Source organism: Sorghum bicolor, chromosome 3 (assembly GCF_000003195.3).
Source record: "Sorghum bicolor cultivar BTx623 chromosome 3, Sorghum_bicolor_NCBIv3, whole genome shotgun sequence".
NCBI lineage: Eukaryota > Viridiplantae > Streptophyta > Magnoliopsida > Poales > Poaceae > Sorghum > Sorghum bicolor.
The window spans coordinates 12,519,650-12,536,307 of NC_012872.2; the positions used below are offsets into that span (position 1 = coordinate 12,519,650).

The 16,658-nt window shown below is 40.2% G+C and overlaps 1 protein-coding gene and 1 long non-coding RNA gene across 2 annotated transcripts; both read right to left on the minus strand.

Moving 5' to 3' along the window:
- LOC110433529 lies at positions 249–1,839 on the minus strand. Its single transcript, XR_002450975.1, has 3 exons — positions 1,567–1,839; positions 1,340–1,469; positions 249–834 (listed from the first exon to the last, which is right to left on the minus strand). It is a non-coding gene; the product is annotated as an uncharacterized LOC110433529 (long non-coding RNA).
- LOC8076890 (protein ZINC INDUCED FACILITATOR-LIKE 1) lies at positions 5,647–10,607 on the minus strand. The gene is made up of 18 exons (XM_021456119.1): positions 10,391–10,607; positions 8,968–9,008; positions 8,824–8,884; positions 8,563–8,665; positions 8,371–8,473; positions 8,237–8,290; positions 8,052–8,114; positions 7,912–7,961; positions 7,748–7,823; positions 7,462–7,545; positions 7,321–7,401; positions 7,082–7,169; positions 6,802–6,887; positions 6,336–6,443; positions 6,174–6,218; positions 5,992–6,080; positions 5,858–5,901; positions 5,647–5,750 (listed from the first exon to the last, which is right to left on the minus strand). The coding sequence occupies exons 1-18, from the start codon at positions 10,605–10,607 to the stop codon at positions 5,647–5,649; spliced, it is 1,497 nt and encodes a 498-aa protein (XP_021311794.1).

Here is a 16,658-nt window from a genome sequence, read left to right on the forward strand (position 1 = left end):
ACGTCTAATGATAAAATTCATAAATGCCCTTTTGCAGTTCCTTTTTCTTCATTCAGGAGGCTTCAATGTCTACACCTAGACATACACGCGATGTGCTAAGCGACATCACCAACGTCACAGTTATGCTTTTAATAATTGGGTGTTTTTTCTAATTTTATAATCTAATCTAAATTTGTCAAAATTCTTGTTAAAGATGAGGCCTCGTCGAGGCGGGCCTAAACATCGCAAGGTCGCAATCGTCGTGCTGAGATTTTCAATGAACAAAGGGAGGAGATAAATAGGAGACAACGTGAGTATCATCGTAGGATGACTGAAGAAGAAAGGGAAGAGAGCAAGAGGAAACAACGCGAGATTGCTGTCAATAAATAATGTAAGCACATGCAGTCTCCAACTATATTTGCGTCAATGAACGATTAAATATTGACAAAATATTATCTGTCATTCACAGCTATCAAGATCACTAAGGACCGAGTTCTTGGCTGAAATTTTGGTGAGTCCTGCAAACGAGTGCAACGACAACATTCCTGAAGATATCCAATATTTGATTAAAAAGTTAGAAAAAATATAAAGATGTCTTTATGTACTGATGATTCATAAAATATATATAGACTTAAAAATAATTATCCAAAATTAGAACTCTAAAAAAATTACTATAGCATTCCCTAGAAAAAACCGTGGCGTTAGCACGGGCATTATACTAGTGAAAAAAGGACTCAACATGCCAAGCATAACTCCATCCAGCTAAAGCTTCATTGAAAGTTCAGTGATCTGCTTCCTGAATTATTCCTTTGTAGTGATACCAGCATAACTTCTCAGCTATATCATGAACAACCGCTGAAGACGAAAAATATAACTGTAAAAATATTATGCCGAAAGAAAATAGTCTCTACATGATATAAAATTATAGTCACTATAATTATTTAACCATTGGCATTCTATAATTGCAAAGCTCTGGGAGACTAAAGTTTCAGTTTCTGTGTAATCTGTAATGAACAGTTTCTGTGCAAATGCAGAGTCCACTAGCACTGCAAACAATAACTAACGAAGGTCATACACAGTATGTATGAGAACAAAGCTGCTACTTAAAATGTGTATATGGCTCAGCTGTAGTACTACTTAAAATACCAACGCTAAATGAAAGAACCTACTGAGCTTAACTCAGTGTGAACAATCAGTGTTGCAAATTTCAGGAATTTAGAACTGCAAACCCTTGCTAGAGAGTGCAAATTCCTTTGACGAGTGCAAATTCCAGGAATTTAGAATGCGAGGAAGCAAATTCCTTTGGTGAACAGAACTAATAGGAAATAAATTAATCCAAATAATGCCAGTAAGGACTCACCTGCCGACCGACCAGAAGCACTGCAACAGCCAGGAGAGTAGGTCGCTTCATATGTTCAGATCGCACAGTAGTCGGCTAGTCGCTTCATCTGACTTATTGTTCATACAATAGAATCAGATGATCCTATAGACTGCGGAAAGAAGTGTAATTAGGCTCTTATTTACAGATTAGGAGGGATATTATTATGGGGAGCCCAGAGCGACCACTCCACTTGTGCTAGAGCATACCTGGTAGAGAAGACAAGAAGCGTCGGTGGCGGCGGAGATTAGGAGTCGACCAAGTTGAGGATGCTCGGTCACAGATCAAAGCTGTCCCAGATCGATGCAGCCTGCACGTACATCATTGCAGCCGGGCCAGATCGAGGCTGCCAGCGCCTGGATTCAGTCCTTCGCCAGGGATGGGGACGAGGACGACGGCGCTCTACTAGCGGATGCAGATTGCTGGATGTTCCCCACTTCCTCCTATGCACTAGCGGCGGCGAGCCAGCGATGGGGATGCACTCGTTAAAGAAGTCATCGAGACCAGAGGCAAACCCTTCAACAAAACCCCGTAGCCGTAGGGGAACTACTCCAATAGCCCAATCTACTACCTCATTAAGCCCAAGCCAATCCAGCCCACCATGCAAGTGAAATCAGTTGTCCCGAGCCCAGAGTCAATTTGGGTAAGATGCAAATCGTTTAAGCCATTTGAGTCCAATCCACTAGCAGAGTGACCTGTGGGGGCTATGGAAACTAAGAAATAGTATATGTTTTCAGGAAGAGTTGTGGATGGACTTGAGGCGAGGCTACTGCTTTTGAGAATTGCAGCTATGCTTCACACCTGGGCTATTCTGTGCCCTCAACAAAAGAGACAGGAGTTCTCTGGGTGAACTGAAGAAGATAAAAAATCTTGCTTCAAGACCGCCAAGACTCCCTGGATGAACCAAGTGAATGATGAATGGGATGTCTTCATGTTTAAGCAACCACATAACTGGGAAGTTCAGTCCTCTGCCTGAACAAGTGAAGAAGAAGTTATCTGGTGGCGCCAAGTCTGAAATCGCTGGTAGTGGAATGGCCTAGGTCAGTCTGTTAGACCTAGGGGGAAAAAGCTGAGCTCCCTGAGTTCTTTGAGTTTCTGGTGGTGTTCATAGTTGTTTTCTGAGCTTTAGGCAGTGCATGTGCTAATATTCAATAGAAATTGTAGATTTTTTATGGTCGCTGAGGTCAGCCTTTATGTAAGGTGAACTACCTGTGGTTTGAGTAGAGGGTTTTGCTACGGTACACCTATTACTTCTTAGGAGGTAAGAGTTTGAATAAATCACAACCATTGAATTTTAAAACATATTAGACAATTAAATAGCCAAATAATCAAGGAAAAATATTGGCTATATCTGTACGCAGATTTCTTCGCCATGTCTAATATAGGAGCATGCATGATAGTTATGGCACGATATATGTACAAGATTCATATATGTATCTGTATGATTATCTTGGGTAATAATACTACATGGCTCTGGGTATTTGCAACTAATCATATACACCTTGTCACTTCATTAACTCATTATAGTATATTATATATAATGCAACTATATCACATATATTTTTTCATAACATGTCTATTAGCTAGGTGAAAGAGCATCTAGGCCTCTAATAATTTCGGTGATTAATAACAATGTTGATTACAGTGACTAACGTGTGTTTTGCAGAGGCAAAGTCATTAGTGAGGTCATAGTAATAGGTACTCGATGAACAGGGACGTACATGGCTACTTAATAGTGGAAATCGTTTCGGTTTTCAAAGGATGGATGGACATCGTCAAGACTAGACTAGGTCTAAGTGGTGAAGAAGGGCACTTAGAGTAGTTTAGGACTTTGTTTTCCTTTGACCGTACTATTAAGAGGGGCTTTGATCTAGTAGCTTGACTTAGGCAAGGCTTTAGGTTTAGGTGTGGTGCACACTTGGTAAACCTAGTTCTAGGCAGCTCGGAGATAGTTCTTAGATCGAGAGGAACAAACTTCGTTTTGGAACGGTCGCGTTTCGACGAAGTTAGGGTGCCTAAGTGGGCATCGGACGCTCTGTAAGTGCGTCCGGTGAGGTCCTTTAGCCGTTGGAGTGTTTGGTGCTTAGGGTTAAGCACCGGACGCTAGCGCCGGACTCACCGGGTAGCGTCCGGTCCCATACCCAGGGAGTGTGTAAACTTACCCTGAGCACCGGACGCACCGGGTAGCGTCCGGTCTTAAACTTAGGGAGTTTGTAAAACTCCTCGGAGCACCGGACGGTGCCACCGGACGCTGGGAAGTAGCGTCCAGTGACCTATCAGACACAGGTACAGTTAGACGTTGGGTGTCACCGGACGCTCGGTGCAGAGCGTCCGGTGCAACATCAACAGTGTCCGGTGACCCCGTTTTCAATGGAAAGCGGTTGGCCAACCCTTGGACTTCGTGGGGTGTATTTATACTCATCCACCTCGTCCATGAGAGCTCTCTTGTCCATTTGAACATATGAGAAACTTGTTGTGGAGCAAAAGAGTAGCAAGAGCCTAGAGAGGATTGAGATTTGAGTGATTTCTTGTGAGAATCCTTCTCTAGTTGAATTCCAAGAGTCAAGTGTGCATCCACCACTCTCTAGTGTCTTGTTTGGGTCAAGTGAGAGTTCTTTGCTTGTTACTCTTGGTGATCGCCATCACCTAGACGGTTCGGTGGCGATTGGAGGCACGAAGACCGCCGGGAGTTCTTATGGGTGGCTCGTGTCAAGCTTGTGAGCGGTTTTGGGCGATTCACCGCGACGGAGTGTCGAAGAATCAGCCCGTAGAGAGCACTTGGTCCTTGCGCGGACCAAGGGGGAGCAAGACCCTTGCGCGGGTGCTCCAACGAGGACTAGTGGAGAGTGGCGACTCTCCGATACCTCGGCAAAACATCGCCGAGCACTTTCTTCCACTACTCCTTTACTTTCTAGCATTTACTTTGTGTTTTTACATTCCTAGAATTGCCATGCTAGAATAGGATTGGAACTAGGTTGCAAAACTCTTTATCCGGTAGCTCTCTAGTCACACTAGGCACAAAGGGGGTTGAATTGGAGCTTATAGGTTGCTTAGAGAAGCCTAATTCACCCCTCTCTTGGGCATCTTGATCCTTTCACTAGGGTATACACGGTTGTGATATATATATACCTGTCATGTTAGAACAAGTTTTTATATAAATAACTATAATGATAGGGTTTCATATTTATTTCTTTGACAAACTTGTCACGCACAAAAATGTTTTGATTATGTTACGTGCATGTTTTTTTCTTGTCAATGGTTCAGCTTTGTTCAAATTAAGAAATGTTTAAAAGGAAGTCACCATATATGCCAAGGCCGAATAATAAAAATAATGCTAATCAAGTTAGTGTATCATATCCAAAGTTGCAAAATAAAAATATTTACCATATCTAGTAGATCAGCATGCAATAGTTAGATCTAGAAAATATTTTTATATCTAAAACTTCCCTTATTTATTCTATTTTATTAAATTTAAAATTAAATAAGTATATATTTCACATAATACCTCTCAAGAAGTAATATGATATTAACCATCCGATCAATTTAAATGAACGGCCCACAGTTACTTGGGGGTACCACAACAAAGCCCTTGAGTAGAACCTGCTTAAGTCGTCAGAAAAACTGTATTAATGGGTGTGATCCACTTTTTTTTCTCGAACATGCAGGAGAGTTGCGCATCATTTCACTAAAGACAGATAAAAACGGTCCAAGTTCATTCCGAATTCCACGGTTACGTGTGCATCTAGTTTAAAGGATTACAGCCAGTACTCGCCCTACTGCTAGGTGCTGCCCATCGTCGAGGTGCTGCCCATGCACGTCTATTGATTGGTGTGATCTATCTGAATGGTGTAACCTGGATGCTATCGTCTTTGCTAATGTTAAGACAGGGGCAATACATTCAAATTCTAAAAAAAAAGATAGACAAGAAGACTGATCTAAAAAAACATAGACAAAAAAATATTGATGCAACATCTGGTGATCCAAAGTTTACACCAAAAACTTCAAAGATCATTGTTACACCGATTGCACATCTGAACAACGCAAAAGTTAGGGCCAATATTATTAGAGAATAATGGAGCATCATCAGCCTGTGCAAGTGCACATAGCTAGTATGTATTACAAAGTTTTTACACTTATCTCATATTTATTACTTACTGCAAATGGGCTATTTATTACATAATTATGGGCCGATATAGTACATGAAGCTTAGGAGTTTTAAACCCGAGGCCTGCAATATAATTGTTCCCTGATTTTGACAAACAAGTGAATCCTAAATGTACAGTACATGGTTATGAACGGCTCAACGCATTTGACATGGAGAAAAATGGCTTGAATGTCAGAATTAGCCCTATTACTGCAACCATGCTTATCACTAGAAATAGGATCTGGTCACCTGCATTTTGCATAAGTCAAACAAGAATATGCACTCAGTAATTTGTTGTGTTTTAGCTACCTGCCACCATATTGATAAGGTTGCATATGTGTTGTTTATTTGTATACCTGGTAAGAACAACCCAGTCACATGCTTTTGAGTCCATGAAAACCTGTAAAATAGCAAGAAAATAAGTTTGAGCAATCGAAAAAAAAAAATAAAAAATACTCAATTTTTTTAGACAATAAAAAGTAGTAGTTACAAAATTCCTGCTCCTGCTGGAGCCACTGCTTTGAAAAATGACATCAGAGTCACGGAGATGCCATTTGCAGCACCTCTTTGTTTCTGTGTCTGCAGTTGTTCCATAGGATAAGTCAGAATCTAGAAAAACATGAGAACTTATTACAAAAAATGAGCCTAATAACGGATAGACTCAATACTTACCACTGCTGTGTTTTGTAGAATGTTGCATGCAGTAGTAATTGTAGCCTGTTTGTTGAAATACATATCAAAATTTAAAATTTAAAAATGTAAAATGATTAAATTTATTTTCTCTAAGATCGTTGTCTTAGATTTTTCTGTGAATGAGAAAAGAAGTTGACCCACTGAGAATATATTCTTCAAAATTGAAGCTATGCTGATTAGTACTTTGAGCTCTGACCCTTTTAAGTTGTCCATGAAGGGATACGTTGTGAGGAGAAGTATGGACAAGATCTACAAATCAAACAGCAGGTTCAACATGGTACTTGAAAAGATAAATGAAATTAAACAAGCATTTAAACAAAATAGGGATTTGAGTCAATACACCGCTTTTAGAATTTGTCATACACACCTCAAATTTTATAGAAAGGATTCGTCATTCACACCTCATTATTTTTATAAAAAGAAATCAAATACTACTCCACCACCTAATATTCAAATCTATATATAACCTTCACTTTGATTTATTTTACTAGATTGATGCATATTTGTTTCCTCGCTTAACATTAGGCTACATTGTTTCAGATCCTTGATTTTCTTTTTACATTTAGAATATTGAAGAAAATCTCACAAAGTTGTATTTCCCACATACCGCAGCAGGACGTAATGGCCTGATTGGTCCAAAATATTTGGCAATGAAAGGATAAACAACAAATTGATATACCAGAAGACCAATACCTACAAGGATCAAATGAAGTTGTTGTAAGATAAATAATTTGATTGTAACACTACCAGAAGTATTAAAGGCATATGTTATTTGCATGTTACTCTAATTCATTTTGCAGGTCGTTATTTCTCTTTTTTTGCAAGGAAATTCTCTTATTATAGGCAATAATTATTTGCATAAAAGTTTGGAAAAAAATACTATATACCTGAGATGGCTAGTACAATACCCACATCTTGGGTTGTCAAACTTAGGCCCTTAAATTTCCTTTTGCTCACAGCCCAGAGTGAAAATGACTGAAGATAATGGTAAGAGAACATATTAGGATTGGCCACATGCAGCTTAATTAGCATCAATCTCAAGGGCCACAATGATATTATTGGCATCCTCGCATATTGTACTGCTACTACAGAAGTTACTCTCATGATCGTATAAGAAAAAAATCACCTCAAGGTAAGCTACATCATGGAGAGAAAACACACAGTAGATGATTACTGATGACATAAATTGCCAGTTCTTTAGCAGGTTCTTCAAAGATGTGTCACTAGATATTTTAGCTTTTCTATCTTCTATGTTTGAGAGACCAACTTGTGCTTCCACTTCCTCAGAAATTTGTGCCTCCTCTTCATCAGCACCTCCTACCTTTCCATCATTGTGAAAGTGTAGTGTTTCCTGAGAAAATCAGATAAATACTAAGCATCTTTCTAAAGATCTTATGACATTTTAAGAAGAATGTTTTTTCTATGTGTGTGGACGTATTCGAAATTTGTGCTAAATGGTAGTGTAACAATATTGATAATTTTATGTATTTTGAAGGGACTTAATAGGTTGTATTTTTGAAGGAAAGAATCATAAAGGACAAGATGTTTCATACAGGAAGCCAAATGCATGCGATGCACGATCCCATTGCTAGTATCGATATGGTAAAATTTGGGAGGAAGTATGGAAACCTGAAGGTAGAAGCAAATTCCAAAGGTTTATCATATGCATAAAACGATAAAAAATCATATAACAAAAATAATATGAGTAGTAGTTCACCTCCCAAATATGGATTCTTTGGAGAAAATATGTGGGTACTTTTCTGCAGGCTAATACATGATAAAGGATAGACGATGTTAGTCATATATTTTTGCATCGATTAGTTTATTGTACTATTAAAGTGTAGTTATTATTTTCACCTGTGCAAGAAACCCTCCAATAGCTGGTCCAACAACAAAAGCTATCGCTCGTGATGATGTAACCTATTAGGACATCATGTTATACTTAAATTAGATACAAGTAAATATGAACATTACAATCTAAAGATTTATTGAATAAGCTGAAGGTTCAAAATGCAAAAGCTATAATTAAGGATTGCTCTTACAAGAGACATTCCTAGAGCTTGGTGCTCTTTCCTGCAGACTTCTGTAGCATAGGCCTGGAAAATACATATGTATCCATGAACATCTAATGCCTACTGTCAGTTTCTAATCAGGGAAAGCAAAGACAATAAGCTACCTTGATTGGTCCCAATATACCACAAAACGTCCCAAGCAATCCCCTAGTTACAATTACCATCCAGTATCTTGTGCTAAGACCAAATAATGTGTTGAAAACAATCCTGAAAAGTCAAAACTTGGTTTACTCCCATCTGATGATGGCATACTAACTAGTGAGTAAGTTCCCACAATGTGGCTGATTATTTCCTACACTGAGAGGATGCTAATCACGATGCAGGGCTTCCTTCCATACTTGTCAGCAAATATGCCCCAAGGCACAGAACTAAAGGTTCTACCTGAGAAATAAGATGCCCCTAAAAGAGAATTGTAATCAGCTTGACTGTAGAATTGTGACAATAAGTCAATAACTATGGTCTCCTTATTTAAGGAAAATGCACATGCGATCTGATTGAGATTAAGAGGATAAACATATACAAGACAAGATACGAAACCTTGAGGAGACATTACTCACCAACAAATCCAGCATAGAACCCGATGTCTTCCTCCCGCTTTGCAATATTCATGTCCCTGATCTGTTGTATTACAACAATAGTATAGTCATTAATCAATATTTTTCTTTATGCAATCAACTCCCTGCTCTGAAGCATACACATACCATGAAGTATTGATAAGGGAACAATGATTGGATCGGCAGAGCTGGGATCGACACAAATGAGATGTTATACATCAACAAATAGAACAAATATGATATGATTGGTTTGGAAATAGAAAAATGATTCACATTTACATAAGATGAATAGAGTGCATAATATCATTGTAAATATGTCTCTTTGACAACTATAGTGCTAACCTCTCTACATGTTATAGATAGTGGTGATCTCAAAGATGTTTAACGAGATGAAAAGACCAGTCCCTATCAATTCTGTAGTATACAACTTATTTTTCTATACCAATACCGTGATGTAAAATTTTCCAAGAAAAAAGGACACAAATATTGAGACATACAAAAATATATGTACTCCAAACGACTACCATTTTCCTCAGGTTCTGGAACATGTGTTGATAGAGGATATCAAGCATTCAAAAGTAAGGGCTGCATGTCATTTTGTACTACTCCTATTTGTACAACATGCTTGCACTAGTGCAGCTAATTTTTTCTTGTAACTTTTGTATTGCAATATCTATAAGAATGGCTGACAAGACCAAGTAATGGACTGGACTTGAAAACACCCATCAACATTTGATTGAACAATTTAAGCACAACTAATGGTGCAACAAACATAATAGATAGCAAGCCTATTCTTGGAGTCTTAGGCCACTGAACCACATATTCTGCTTTGACCACACTCTGGCATGCCGCAATCCTCTGTCTCCATGGTCACCATGCTTGGCTACTAGAGATTGGCCTAAGTCAACAATATTGAGCAAAGGCCATATCCATACCTATCCATAGCCTAGTAGCCTATTATGCACCCGGTGATATAATGACATTATGACTTGTTGTCATACTAAATATGTCAAAAAGCCATAGATTCTTGTAGTGATGCCAGCGCTTCTTCCTCTCACAAAGAGCAGTAGATAGAACCGGATATGTACCTATATGTCCATGTCATATGCATGCATTTGATCTAGCTATATATAGATAAGATAATGGAACAGAACCGGACACAGATAATGATAATAATGGCACAGAGGCACCCTGTGTTATACTCAGAAGATCTCTTCTTCCATGCAGGATCACACCACTTTCTATAGTTTTGAGTGTTAATATTTTTACCACTGTTTTTCTTGTTAGCCTATAGTTATAGTATAATAAGTATGAGATCAAGAAAATTGTTTTTTAATAAAGACACATCTACAATATATGGTTTTAGTGTTTCAAAACTAAATGTTTTGAAATCTATGAACCATCAAATTAAGTTCTAAAATTTTGACAAGATTTTTCGTTCATTGCTTGTGGGAGGAGTAGCACCACATGGAAATGCATCCATTCCGCGCCATGCCTAGAACACGTACAACATACTATTTTCCAATTGCCAAGAACCAAGAGAAACATAAAGCGGGTGCCAGATATTTACTGGAGGTGAGGCCGATGATCCAGATGTAGAAGAAGTTGAGGTAGGGGATGCCTGTTCTGATCTGATTCGCCTCTTCCAGCTGACACCCGGGGCACCCCTTGTGGTAGTGCTTCTTTGTCTCCTCAGTTGTAAGAGGCTCATTATCGCCCGTGTTGTGAGGAGGAGGTGGTGGAGTTGGACGTGGCAACTCTTGAACCTCGCCACTATGAGACTCCATTTAGTGAACCTCGCTGCATGAGTGATGCAACACAACTCCACTTAGGGCTTGTTTGGCACAACTCAACTTCACTAGTAAAACTGTTTTTTTAGAAAATAGCTTCATGAATGACTTTCTAGATGAAGTTGAGCTGTTTTGGGAAAAGTGTTTGGCAAAATAGCTTCACCAACTACTTCATGCATAGTTGAGAGAGAGAAATGAGAGAGAGAGCTGCAATAAGCTACTTTTTTCAGCTTCATCTCAACTTATGTCTTTGTGAGAGGAGGAGAAAAACAGCTTCACCCATGAAGCTGTTTTGGAAATAAGTATTTGGCAAAAAAAAAACAGCTCACAACAGCTCATGAAGCTGTTGTGAGCTGTACCAAACAGGCCCTATATATATACTGCATGTTGGCAATAGGAAGTAGCACAAAGATGCTCCAAAAATCAAAGCAAACAGAACCCATCCGAAATCCAACACTTGCAGACTTTGCACCTGAGTGCATCGAACTTTAACAAATTAACGAAAGAAAAACAAATAACAGGAACAAGAACATCACACCAGCCCTCGGAAGAGAGAGGCAGCAAAAACCTTCCACCACAGATTTGGACCGAAGAGAAGAGAGGATCACGTGCGGGTGCGGGTGCAGATTCTGCTGAACTAAACAGAATGGAACGGCCGGTCTCCGGAGGACTCCCAGTCGCCAGCAGCCCACTACGTACCAAATTGCTGATATACACGCTTGGTGGAGTGCTAGGCTGGGCCTTGACGAAGACTACTCCATATTCATCGATCTATTGTATATATATATAGTACATGCTCATGGGCCAATTATATTGCTGCCATATTGACTACAGACAAGCAAGATGTTTGAATCTCACTAACATTTGGCTCCCCCGGTGACATAGGTGCCTACGTATGCCAGTTCATATTTTATGCTTGTGCATTGTGCTGGCGAATGAATTCTCTGGCGTGGCCACCAAATTTGGCCAGCTAACTCGATCTTGGGCAGGGCTCCCACCGCAGAATTATAAGACCCGTGTAGTAGCCTTGTTTTTTCAGCCTAATCACCAAGGAGAGTGGCTGATGATGTTGAATGTACGTACGTACGCTTCCAACCTATGTTTGAGTAAAAACATGAGAGAATGGTGCGTATAGTATCTGCTCATTTTTTTATTGAGGGATTCGATTCATTTTGTACACCACCACTTCTAGAAAACCTCAAATAATATCATTATTAAACCAAGACGACTAATATCAAATATATAATCTAAGAGAGAAGATTAAACTGAACACGGTCATATATTATCATATAGAGGTCCTTTCAAATATTGTGCTGGAGCAACTACTCATTATTATATTGACTGGTAAAATTAAAGAACTCAATAATCTCCTTACATTATTTTCTGTTGAGTCGTTTCATCTATTCTTAGCTTGCTTCTGTATGTCGAAATATCATGTCCAACGAGTCGGACTTTGTTGCACGAACTTTTCAGTCACGAAACCATTCTTTTGTGAATCATATTGTAGCTCCCTTTGTATATGCATTTAGGTGATTGACAAGTTGGTACCCATTCGATCAAACGCGTGCAAACGTTGTTGTAACTCTCCTTTCTTCTTAATGAAAACATGCTAACACACGATCACCCCAAAAAAAAACTTAGACTTTGTTGCTTCCAAACAATAGCAGCAAACGCCATGTTCTTGGAAGCCTGCAATCCAACAAGAGGACAAAGTACATATTCTGCCGATATGCATGAAAACGTTTGTTTGTCCGAAAGATCATGTCCAGCTCGTTCTTTTATACTTCCAGTCAACCGCAGCAACATGCCATGTTCATGGAAGCTAGCTTTTAGTCTAGCAAAGACGACAAGGCACAAATTCTCCTAAGGGTACCACTACTGGAGACACGTCTTTTGCCGAGTGTCGGCGCTCGGCAAAGGTTAGCACTCGAGCAAAATGCTTTTTGCTCAGTGTCAAACACTAGGCAAACGAGACACTTGGCAAAGATAATTCTTTGTCGAGTGCCAGGCTCTCGGCGAAATATGGCACTCAGCAAAGAGGACAACCGGCTAATGGCCGTCATCTGCTTTCCTCTTTGTCGAGTGTCGGATTTTGGCACTGACAAAGAATTTGCATTTTTTCTCTAATTTTTTCTGCAACCATCATATAGTATCTTGAAGTACATATTCAAATATGGCACTTTTCTCTAATAATCAAGTGTTAAAATCCGGCAAATGAATAAGTATGAACATGCAGCACACCGCAAGTTACAAAGCTTGAGCAACTTATTAGCTTAATGCACTTTTTTTTAGTTCAGTTTGGCCCTCATGGCTTTTCATTAACAAACGTAGACTCGACGAAATCGCGAGCCACAAGATTGTTTACAAATTCTGGGAGGGGATCATCCCATACTAAGGATTAACCCGGGTCCTAACTTAAAGCTATCTTAGCAATCTCGTGCGCAGACGAGTTACAAGAACGTGGAGATAATAAAATTTTATTACAATTAAAATGATCAAACAATAGCTCACAGATACTACGGAAAAGGACACCATTTGGACTTAATGCACTTTTTCGATATAGTGTAATAGTTGTGTTGCAAAAGATTCATATTGCAAAGATCGTCGACAAGAGTTGTCTCACCGGTACGGTTGTGGATCTCGAGTCACGCCATGTAAGGACGTACGTCCATGTACTTCGCCAGGTAGGTTCACAGTCTGAGCTCAAGATCCAGATGAGATGCCGGCGCTGGCGCCACCTCGCCGCCCTCTGTCGAGGAGGGAGAGGGATGCCCGCCGCCCTCCGTCGAGGAGGGAGAGGGACGATGCTGCTGGAGGCGAAGACGAGTAACGGAGGGAGAGGGACGCTGCTGGAGACGGGTAAGAAGCTGCTGCGTCGACGTCTGCTGCTGCTGCAGCTGCATTTTGATATAGTGGTCGAACTCGCGTAAATCCTTTGCCTTCGCATCCTCGTCGGCCCCGGTGCGCACCCTACCGCTGCGGGGCCCGGAGTTCGCGGCCGACGATTGTCGCGGCTGCTGATCCTCAGAAAACGCGCCGGCGACCGCCGTGGTGCCTGCAGCCGCCGCCGCCGCCGCCCTGACGGACTCCACCGCGGCCTCGTTGGACTGGCCTCGGATCGCCGCGCCGCCAGCTGCTAGTTGTTCCTCATCCATGCCTCCGTTCCCTCGATGGACGCCGCCGCCATGCCCTCGTGGGGAAACTGGGAGGGGGCGATTACAGGTAGGCCTGCAGAGGTTTCTCGGATCGGCCCCACCTGTGAACACGAGCCGATGGGCCGAAGCGGGTTCGGCTCCAATATAGGTCATGAGCACGGGTGAAAGTGCTCCGGTAATTTTTTTTTTTTGAATTCGAATTTTGAGAATGCAAAGAATTTATACCATAGCAAAAGTGTCTGTGTGTTACAACGAGACCGATTACTTATTGCATAGTTTCAATCCTGAATGCACGCTCTGCACAGTTTGGACTCTGTCCGTTCCCCGCCTCCTCCAATTTTTACCTATTTTTTCCAGAGCAAGTACCATCCATAATTTCATCTAATTTTTACCATTGCGGTTTTCCCCGGTTTCTCTGACCCGTTTCTTTTTTTCTCCGGTCCACAACGTTTTTTTTACCTGGTCCACATTTCTACATGTTTCTTAAGTGTTGTATGAAAAGCGAGGAATAACATTATCTTTCAACATGAACCAGATGAATGCCCGTGCGTTGGAACATAACATATATTAATGATACTCCTTTTGATAGTCTCATATATGTACACTGCATATATTCACTCAAGTAAATGTGTACAAATACTCTTATGCATGCCTCAAAAAAAAGTATCATTTTTTTTAACCTACCTCAAAAATATTTTTTATCATTTGACATTAAACAAAACATTTTTCTCATAATAATGAAATGGATGGGACTACGATTGACTTCATGGCATAATAATCAAGAACTTTTAAAGTAAGCAAAAGCAACCAAAAAAACCAACCAGCTACCTCGCATTGTCAACAATCCCAAAATTTGGGCATCAAATTCAGATGCTCGAACCAAAGAAGGGTTCTAAAACTTGAACATACTAAGCTCAATTGTCAACACCAATTTTTTTTTTAAAAAAAAAATCAACAGCATGTTAACTGAACCAAGCATCCAAGAACTCTCCATTCAACAAGGAATTCCATCCAACACTTTGCGCGCATCTGGAAACTGACAAAGAGACACAAAGAGCACTTTGCATGAGAAGACACGGCATACTGAGTTACTGGCCCGCATGTCCCTTGTGTGGCCAGCTCCTCCTCCATGTGGTACAGTAAGTTGAGCTCCATGTGAACTTGTCTATGGCGACCCATGATATAATCCTGGAACTTCGGAAAAAATAGAGTGAAAAGGTTATTGGAAAACAATCCATTCAGATGAAGGTTATATGGCTGAAAACTTGAGGGCTAACCCACGAAAATAACAAATTGTTTTGGATATTAATACACTCACTTATAAGCAAGAAGCAACCAAACATTAAACTCATGTTTTTCAAACCTCAATTCACCGGTTCATCATATTAAAAAAATGGACTAAAAATCATTTGAATTATTAGCAGGAAAGCAAACAAATACAGCGAATGAGAGTGAACTCAAATCGCTGTAGGAGAGAGGCAAGAGCCTAAGAACACTAATAGATTTAGCACTCCTTAGAAGGATTTTAGGCCTTGTTTAGTTCAACCAAAAAACCAAAAACTTTTCAAGATTCCCCATCACATCAAATCTTGCGGCACATGCATAATATTAAATATAGATGAAAACAAAAACTAATTGCACAGTTTGCTTGTAAATCGCGAGATGAATCTTTTGAGTTTAGTTAATCCATGATTGGACAGTATTTGCCAAATAAAAACAAAGTGCTACAGTACCCGAAGTCAAATTTTTTGGGAACTAAACAAGGCCTTAATGAACAGCGACATGTTCTGCACGGGCTGCATGCATGGAAGTCAAAATAATAATGAACGTGGCAATTTGATTGAGTTGTGTTTTTTTTATGGGGGAGTGAATTGTGTTTGGTCAAGTTGATTCTTCACATTTATCATGTATATATGATTGTTGTACATATGTTACCAGTCTCCAGATTTAACAGATGAAGTGAAAAATCTATGCACAAACCTGTGCAATAGAAGCAGACCCAACAGGCTCAACAAGTTCTTTCCGAACTGTATCTCCACAACAAATGGCGTGGCCAGTGTCTATTGCACGACATTCAAGGCTTTTTCACCCAAGCCATCAGCACCAAGTCAAGTATTCCTAAAATTTGAGCAGCCAGTTCAAAATTCACCAATACAATATCACATAGCAATCAAAACATAACATGATGATATAAAAGAAGCACAAGTGCAATCACAGTTTTGGGGACAATTGATCGAGGCTGGGGAAAATCAGAGAGGTGGGGAAAAATAGGACAAACTGAAGCACACAAACCTATCCGGCTTAAAGCAAAGGGAGTACATCTTCTGGGCACCGAGCTCGTGTTTCTGCTCTCACATGGCCTCCCACTCTTCATCCTTTACGAACCCCTCACGCAACTGGTGCAAAAAATTTCTGATTCAGATAAAGAGAAAAGAAAAGCGATGAAATTCCATATATCAAGGAAATACTACAATGAGATGGCATGAAAATATTCAAGTACCAAACTAAGCGTATACTATTTCTGCATGGTGGCTCTGGCCAGCGCTGCGATGTTGTTGGCTAGCTCGGCAGCATGCACTTGCCTGTGGAAAAGAGGTGAGGCAGGGGATGCGTTGGTGAATGGTCGGGCAGCCACATAGATCTATCAGTTTTAGTTTGTCAACTGAGCTACAAGAAAAATAAGGAAACCTTCAGCACTAAAGGCAAATCGCCTATGCCTTGCAGAAGAACAAAGTGCACTGTTACTGAAACAGGCAAAACACCTTGTGCCCCTTTGCACATAATTAGAAGGCTGCTGCAGTGAACACTGGCCGGCCAAGGTCAGTGCTGATCAGGTTGGAACTTGCAAACTTGTGGATAGTTTCAATTAATCTCATAGTGCCATCGTCTACAA

Coding starts and splice junctions, on each gene's coding strand:
- LOC8076890 (XM_021456119.1), bottom strand. CDS start 10,607: ATGGAGTCTCATAGTGGCGAGGTTCAAGAGTTGCCACGTCCAACTCCA. Junction 8,666..8,823: donor GTTCTATGCTGGATTTGTTG/GTGAGTAATGTC, acceptor ATTCTCTTTTAG/GGGCATCTTATTTCTCAGGT. Junction 6,219..6,335: donor TTTTGAAGAATATATTCTCA/GTGGGTCAACTT, acceptor TTCAACAAACAG/GCTACAATTACTACTGCATG.